Genomic DNA, 9000 nt, shown 5'->3' on the forward strand with positions numbered 1-9000 from the left:
TCAAGTTTTGAAAGGGTAAAAATGGCAAAAAAATCCAAAATTTCAAAAAGTGATTTTTGAAAGTCCATGGATTATGACTTTTACTGTGAAAGTGGATTCACATGCATATACATAAGAACTGCATAAGAAGAAGAAAAAGAATCTAAGTTACTGAAAAATGCATACTTGACATGAAGAAATTGTTGTAGAATGTGGAAAGATTAAATTAAAGAATAGTTAGTTGGAAGGCATACATTCTAGTTGAGTCAAATTAAAAGACATTTATGTATTATGCCTTATTATTGTAGTATCAGTCCACATATAACACCACCAGACGTCTACAATGAGATTCTTGCAGCCTATCCTCAGAATATTATTCGTATCTTATGTTAAAAATATGATCACTTATTAACTTGTCGAATCTTGTGTAACTGAAAAATCCATCTTAAGATTCATATTTCTACGATATTCATCCTGTGAAAGGGAAGGGGGAAACTGTACAAGGTATTTACATTCAATGCATTTGCTCTTCCCACCACGATCCACCATTTTCAATTTCAATGGGGTATAACTTATCACTGAATAGCTTAGTTTCAAAAATAACCATCAGACACTATAAACCGACAAAGGAATAAAGTATGCACGACTACATTTTGGATCCAATTCAAAACTTGACACCATATCAAAAGGTCGTACAGCAAGTGTATCGAACTGAAATTTGAGAGTACACATGCGCTTACACCCACAAGTTCAATACGAGGACTTTTTTTATTAAGGATGCATGGCAGAAAATCCATATAATTGTCCAGCTGTGCTGTAGAATTTGGAACCTATTCCTTCTTGGTGGGTTGCCAAGTTTGGTACCTAGTCCAGTCTCTCTGTTCAGGATTTAAAGTGTGTCCCTTGGAGTGATATATGTATGCATCACCTTCACCAGAAAAGTTCTCCTTGTGCTCAAGCCCGTACCTCTTTGGTTTCAGCAGTAGCAGCTGCATGGCATGTATAATATAAGAATTCTGAAATGATGCGGTACGCATAAAAGAGAACTTGACAAGACTTACTTCATCACCAGTGTGATCAGTAATGTGATGGAGCCAGCCATGCCATTCTGCTGGAACTTGAGAAGCATTGTAACGATTCTTCTGTGCATACTCCACCCACCGGTGTCTTCCTACATAATCATGTCAAAAAAAGATGCTTTTACTTGAGCAATCATAAAATAAAATAAACAAATAAATCACTGATGTCAAAGGTCTCCAAAATTTGGGTTACAGGTATCACTGCATTCCACTATACGTGGGGATTAAGGGTGATGATACTCCTAACTATCACTCTTAAGGTTATCCAGATAATGTCTTGAACAAGATTAACATACCTCTAGAATTTGAAATTGTAGTCAAGCTTCCCAATCTAGAAAGCATGTTTAACTAGACCAGAACTATTATTTCACACAGTGAAACAAACAAGCCTCCAGTAAAGTAAAAATCCTCTACCAAGAGAGATTAGTAGAGTACACATACTGAAACAGATCATTTGAACCACACAAAGTTCTCACCATAAAGTACAAGTCTTGACAAAGTAGCAACTCTTAGTTGTGGATAATGCAACTGGAGGCAACAACTACTCGGTGAATGAAGAGCAAGAGGCATTTGCTCTTTTACCTAGAACAAGGGGAATATAACTATTCTTATATGTGGCTACATAAAGCCTGTCCTCTGATCACCTCAAGGGGAAAATATCAGAGCACAAGACTATACAACCAAATGATACAACCCTCAACTTTTAAGAGATACTCAAAGGAACCCACAACCTTGAAGATACATTCAGTGGCACTCGTATTAAACAAGATAACGACAAGTGAGATGTACAAGGCAAACTGATTAAGACACACGAAAGCATGAAGCAGCTGTACCAACCATATTGTGTATCGCCTAGCTTCTCATAATATTTGTTACCAAATTTATCCACACCAACAAGTGTAGCACCTATGTTGTGGATCTTGGTTTGCCTGAAGCAACAAGAAACAAATAGTATCTTAGATGGACAAATTTAAGAAATCGCTTTAACAAGAAAGAGAGGTGGCAAGGTCTTCAATAGTCTCACTAATACCTTACCTAGGCATGTATTATACTGCTGTTTGTAAGCATGAAAGCAATGAGAAGAAAGAAAAACTTAAAATTTAAACCAAAGAGGGAAAACAAGAATGTAGATTGTAATAATTTTTTTCCCTATTTTTGATGTTTCTTTTAATGTGAGGAGAAGTCAGAAAGTTACAATTTCCAGTTACAACAACTACGCCTCAATACCGAACAAGTTGAGAGCTCGGATCGAATCGATATGGATTTAATGATTCGATCCGACCTTCAAGAATTGAAGTAGGGCTATATGATACCTCCTTGACCATGTTTCTCCATTTAAGCTCAACTTATATCATCCTCGTACCAAATAAAAATAAAAGTGAAAAATAAGCTAAATATATATAGAAGAAAAAGAAATATATTCGAGAATCACACCCCTTGTGGTACCAATGTTAGCTCAATATGGTCATTATTCAGAAAGAAAATGTTTATTAATAACAAAAACTCAAGACAATCAAAACCAGGAAAAGCAAACAATACATGGGATTTCATCCCCTCCCTCTCTCCTACTAATATTTCATAGCTGGCCAATGTTGAAATTAGTGTCCCAAATTTAGAGAGATTTCACACTGTAAAATTTTGGAACCATTTGAGAAGCCTGAACTAGCAGTAAGGGATCGGTCTCCATAACCTCCTTACCAGATTCCATCCTACTTCCTTTCTCACAAAATGATAAAACTGCCACCATCAACTAAAAACATAGTCAACATTTGGATCCTGAGCATAAATAAAATAATCCCACACACAAATGTATGCATATGCATCTATCTTAGAGAAAATACATAAAGTCCCCCCTTAACTTATACCCTTTTTTAAGTAGACACTTAAAGTTTGCAAGGGTCCTATTACCCCACCATTTCCAAACACACTAGACACACCCTTCTTACACCAGTTTTGTTCTCAAAGGTTGTGCTTGTGTCTCAATCTAAAATAAAATAACATAATTATTTAGTTTTTTCCTACCCGTTTAATAAAGGTCGGGTAAAACCCTGACCTGCTCACATTTTAACCCTAACCTCACAACTCGAATCCTCCTTCAATGGCCTTTTTTGTCGGTTTGCTTCCGTTCAAAGATTTATTTTTCTGGGTCTTGTAAATATATATTTATGTGAGTTTTGTGTGTTATCTTCCAGTGTTGTTGTTTATTTGGTGTTTGGTTTCAATTTTTTTCCTCCAAAATTATAGTTTAATCCCTTTTAGCGTTGTGGGTATTCCGAAATTGAGACTAGCTTTGAGTTCTATAAGTAAATTTCGCATTTTCTTGAATTTGTATGAGTTAATTCTTTGACCCTTTTGATCTTGGGACGCTATATGAATGGAAATGGGTTCAAATTTCTTTGATGGCAGATAAATTTAGGTGATATATTGGCTAAGTATTATGTCGTTGTTAAGTAGATTTTTCTATAGAAGGCCCCCATATGGGTGGCTGGAACTTGATGATAGAGAATACGGTAAAGGAATCAGCTTTGACTCAGTAAAGGGAACAGCTTTGGCTATCAAGAAAAGCTCTCCAACAGCCATCAATGGTGGTTTTGGAGAAGATGAAAAGTGGATCCAATTAATAAATTAAGAAGAGAATTCAAATGGCAATGCCAGGTGGCATTTTTACAATGTTTTGGGACTGTATTTTTACTCCTTCATGTGCTCTTCTAATGTGAGATTACAAGCTGCTGTGGAAATGGGTCAAAGGGGTGTATTTATTGTAGTTGGAAATGATTTTGTGGGGTAATAGGACCCCCACAAACTTTAGGTGTCAACTTAAAAAAAGGGGTGTAAGTTAGGGGGGGGGGGGAGGAGGGGGGACTTTATATTTTTTTCTCTCTATCTTACCCCTCCAACAAAACAAAAAAAAATCACGCCCATAGCACTTAAGTGCATCACATAGCTTTCAACAAATTCAGATGTGATCATTGTGAAGTCCAAGTTGTTGATGCAATTAGATTCAGCATCCATGTCAAGTTTCAATAGCTTCTATCAATTGTCAGCCAATATAGGGTTTAATGTGTTTCGAGAGATGATGCGGAAGACTTAACAAAAGAGAGAGGACTGTGCTAAGATGTACAATCTGGCTAGCTTTCTAAAAAAGAAAGCTTCACCTATCTCTAAAGAAAAACATTTGTTACAGAAATCTTCGGAAGATATAAATGTTTCCGAAGAGTTATCAAGTATTAATGGATCATATCACTGGAGGTAATTAGACTGTAATACACAGGTCTACTAATAAGCTTCACCTAAAATAAATATTAGAAGGGGATTGTCTATCCCTCCCAAGATAACACAAAGTCATAGATTATAAGATAATGCACCCAATAATAACAAAAGTTTTTACCCAAAAAAAAACCAATTTCTGAACTACTCTAACTGGTGTGGGTTTTTCCGATGCCTTTGGCTCTGTTTGAAATAAATGTTCTGAACCTGGGGTTTTAGTTCCAGTCTATTTCCTGATATTGCAAGATTTCTTTAGCACATCCATAAGTTCATGTCTCCATTTGCAAGAATTTCAACTCAGAGTCTCAGACCTAGTCGGTAGTTGCCGATACCTGTAGTTGAAGTTTTTGAGAGCAAAAACCTTGAGTAACCAACCAAAATTCAATTTTTCTGACAGTTGCAAGAAGAAAAAGTTTTCTTCTTCTATGATGAAATTCTAAAGTTACAGCACGTTTCTACCAACACAAGTTTTCTTCAGGACTTGAAACCTAAGCAACTGATGAGAAGAATTAAGGTCGACAAAGAGAGGATCATAATTGTTGGTTATGAAAACAAAAGAATGTATACCTTCCAGATTTACATGTACAACACCAAAGGACTTTTTCATAAAAGAGTTAGCTGTCCAGACATTTACAAAAAGAAAAAATCAACCGAAACAATGAAGCCACCCCCCTGACAATGAGCTGGGAGAAATCAAAAAAAAAAAAAGTGAGTCCGTTTGACATGATCATGATATAAGCAAGCTAAAGATAAAAAAAAAGAGAAGAACAAAAAACTCGGGTAATAACTACAATGAGTTCAATCCCCTTGAGCTTGTCTCTTGTCATTTAACCAAGTAACAGCTCTAACTTCACCTCATTTCATCCAAGAAATGGACTATCGTATAACTATTACATACTAAGGAGAATATCTAGTTCAGCCACTAAGGAACTACAAAAAATCTATTTAGTTTTTCTAACTGAGAAATCCCCAACTGTTCGAAACTAGGTGGAAAATGAGCTTGCCCCTCTGCCCTTCTCCACTTATATACCAGGTTTTTATCTATGGCAGGGTTCGAACTCATGATGTGTGTCTAACCCACACCACTTGTTTCACTCTTACTACTAGATCAAACTTGGGGTAGAAATATGGAAAATCTTTCAACAAGAGATAACATAAACAATCAAAGGGAGATATTTTCCCTTACTTGAAAGACACAATGACCAGTCGGAATGGAGAGATTATAAGGAAGGAGCCGAAGAAATGGAAAAATATCCCATCATGTATATCTTGAACAGTGTTGATGGACAGATGGAGAGAAATTCCCGGTTCTTTGAGATAAGCTTTTATCTTCTTTTTTTGAAACTGGTGACTTTAGAATAAGCTTTTATCTTGGACTTTTGTAAAGTTTAATGTCTTAAGATTTTGTGCTTCTGGCATAAGAAGGGTGTAAAAAGGAATATCCCTGGGAAATCCTGGAATCATATAGTATGTGAAGTCTGATTCCTTCAAAGACTTTTTAAACCATACGACCTACTTGGTACTGGCCAGATTAATGAATTTTATTTCTGTTTCTCAAAAAAAACAAGTTACTTTGTGCATCTTGAGGTATATGATCTTCGATTGTCCGCGGGCCAAGTAAAAAGAACAATTTGCCACCAAAAAGTCTAAAGTCCTTATCAAGACTTCATGTCATTGTGCCCATTTACAGATACAGTATCAGCAAAAGCCTTGACACTGTAGTCGTGTAATTATCCTATAGATTGGTAAAAACTTAGGTATTGAAGTAGTGTTCAAAAATAAGAAATATCACTTTCTTCCTCAGATCTACTACAGCCAATCTCTGACTATACTTGGAGGGCCAAGATTGAAAACTCAATGCATGGTGCCTATTAGGTGCAACTCAGCTGGTCTAAGTGCAGCAATTACAGACAGACAATCAGCAAAAGCCTTGACATTGTAATCTTGCAATTATCCTATAGATAGGTAAACACTTATCGGTATTCAAGTAGCAAAAACATCACTTTCTTAATTTTACTTTCTTCCTGTGATCTACTACAGTCAATCACAGACTATACTGACATTTAGATCCACGGACGAAACTAAAAGAGACTAGACAAGCAAAAGGGCCTGTAATGCTCTTTCCCCGTCATAGTCTAAAATCTTGTGCATGTAAAAGTATTTGGTCACTGGCAGGGGTGAATCTAGAAGGTCATTACAGGTTTACATGAATTTAGTAGCTTTTGCCCAGATCTTGTATATATACTAAGAAATCTACTAAATATCTATAAATAATTATTAATAGTATTAACTTGAACTCTTGAAGTTGTTGTAGGAGCCCATAAACTTCATATGGTCTTTGGCCGTTGTGCTCCTACTCTCCTCAATGTAGCACATTGCTAGGGAAAATGAAAGAACAATTGTAGCTCATACATATGAGCACCAATCTATATGAACAAAAGACCTGAAAAAATCAAACTTTATACTGTTATTTGTTACTAACCAAGTCCCCTCTCCTGCCCCCACAAATTTTCAAAAAATATTAGCAGACGAACGCGACAAACAACATTAAAGAGTTAGATAAAACCACACCAAGATTTACGTGGAAACGCCCATTGAAGGTAACACCCCAGCCAAAGGAGGAGAAAGTCTTGTTGTATGTCAAAGTGTACTATTTAAAGTTCATCAACAATGGAGAGAGAATCTAAAAGTGCTAAAGCACCTTACCAAATCAGCAAATAGAAATAGGGCGAACAGAGAGGTCATGACAGACCAATCCATCAACAACCACAAATCTTAAAGAAAAAATCCATAGTCCATATTTCATACTGTCATCTTCTAAGCTCAAGTCAACCGGAATTTAGGCAACCAAACAATAAACAGAATGAACAGTTTTTTCAATTGTTCAACCAGTAATCACTAGTGTAGATGGTAACAAGTACAGCTAACAACACCATAGAACACTGAATAGTTTCGGTACCTTATTTTAATTAAGTTCATTCTGTGACCTCGTGCGGACCAGAACTCCAAGTATTGAACATGCTTATAAAGATGAACAAGTCAACCCCCTAATTTACCCCCATTGACAAATGAACCATTCAGTTATGCATTCATCATTTCAAGGGTGGTGTTTCCACCAACAGTGGCTCAATCTTATTACAGCACTTAATTAGAAAGAGAGATAAAATGGTACTTACAGAAGATTTCCATCCGCTAGACACCTCCTAGTAAAATGCAAGAGGGAAGATGTAATTAGTTGAAAGATTGAGACTAATTAAACAACATAAAAACAAGAAATGTATATGGTTTTAACTGATAATAACAGTGATGGGGCACCAAGCAAGTAAGTTTACTTTGGTGACTAAAAGTCAATGCCCTAAAATGCTAGAATCAGTCGTAATATCCAATGAACTTTGGTCATTTGAAGAGCAGAATTAAGTTAGCTTAAGCTGGTTATAATAACTTTATCACATGTCGTTATGCAGAATAATAATGAATCAAAAACACCAAAACATTTTACCAGAAACATCTAATGTTATGTAATCATTCAGACATCAGACCATTTAATATAATGCCCAATTTCATTTCCATGTTATCTTATTGCTCTTGTTATAGAAAATCCAAACCAAATCATTTTCAACAACTTACTAACGACAAACCAAACAACAGGGATTTCAAACCCTCTCATTCTCAAATTTAAGCTTACAACAAGAAATTAAATGGAAATTATCAGCAGGAAAGATCGATTTCAGATTAATATTACGGAAACAAATTAACAAAGATGCATATCAGATTTTCAAAAAATTACGGAATGCAATTTCCAAACATCAATGAATAATAAAAGGTAGAGAACCAACACGTATCCTTCTTGTCGAAGCTCCTTGAGGAAATTTCCGATACCCTTTTCCTTGATCGACTGGAAAATGCTCCTCACCACCGACGCCATTCTCTTCTCTTCTTCCTCCTCTGAATTCTGTAAACAGACGCCGAGATTCGCTTACTGAGATGAAAATAGTATGGGCCCGAGTGAGTTGGTCTGGTTTACAGATTCGAGATCCTGACTCGCTTTGAACCCGTTTGGAGACAATTGGGCTGGCAGTTTCATTAGCGAGCGTTTGGCCACAAATCTCCAAATATTTTTGTCAAATTATTTTTGGGCAAAGTTTCACCACTTATTTGATCACAAATTTTTTTAAAAATATTTGATTATTTTAAAAAATATTATTTGTACCCATAAGTTCTAAAAAATATTTTAAATACTCATAAATTTGTATTATCATTTTATAATGAACGTGTTCCGTTAAAAAAAAATTATAACATAATTGATAACAATCAACAAACAATTAACAATATGGGCAAAAACAATACATTAATCGCACTAACAATAAATTATAGAAAGGAATAGTTTGGTTATTTATTAATAGATAGATGTGTTATTTAATGATATTGGTTGGCCATGTTAATGGAGTAAGTTGGTAGATAAATGTTAGTTGGATTTAATAAATGATAAGTGTGTTTGTAAAATATAAAATTTTAGGATAATTTTTAAATTTTTAAAACTTCCCAAGTTCTATAGCTTTTCCTAGAACTTGGGAACTTGGAATATTTGTCAAATATATTTGCCAAGCAATTGCAAATTATATGGCCAAAAACTAATTTTTTTCAAAAATTATTTGGGGCCAAACAGCACCTTAGT

General features: G+C 35.3%; 1 protein-coding gene across 1 annotated transcript; it reads right to left on the reverse strand.

The window, feature by feature from the left end:
- Positions 1-501: 501 nt before the first annotated feature.
- On the reverse strand, positions 502-8393 carry LOC129894224 (probable NADH dehydrogenase [ubiquinone] 1 alpha subcomplex subunit 12). The gene is made up of 5 exons (XM_055969806.1): positions 8162-8393; positions 7502-7528; positions 1896-1987; positions 1041-1150; positions 502-968 (listed from the first exon to the last, which is right to left on the reverse strand). The coding sequence occupies exons 1-5, from the start codon at positions 8248-8250 to the stop codon at positions 810-812; spliced, it is 477 nt and encodes a 158-aa protein (XP_055825781.1). The 5' UTR covers positions 8251-8393; the 3' UTR covers positions 502-809.
- Between the last annotated feature and the right edge of the window lie 607 nt (positions 8394-9000).

The sequence above is a fragment of the Solanum dulcamara genome, chromosome 7, assembly GCF_947179165.1.
Source record: "Solanum dulcamara chromosome 7, daSolDulc1.2, whole genome shotgun sequence".
Lineage (NCBI taxonomy): Eukaryota > Viridiplantae > Streptophyta > Magnoliopsida > Solanales > Solanaceae > Solanum > Solanum dulcamara.

Coding starts and splice junctions, on each gene's coding strand:
- LOC129894224 (XM_055969806.1), bottom strand. CDS start 8,250: ATGGCGTCGGTGGTGAGGAGCATTTTCCAGTCGATCAAGGAAAAGGGT. Junction 7,529..8,161: donor CTTCGACAAGAAGGATACGT/GTTGGTTCTCTA, acceptor GCATTTTACTAG/GAGGTGTCTAGCGGATGGAA. Junction 1,151..1,895: donor GCTAGGCGATACACAATATG/GTTGGTACAGCT, acceptor ATGATTATGTAG/GAAGACACCGGTGGGTGGAG.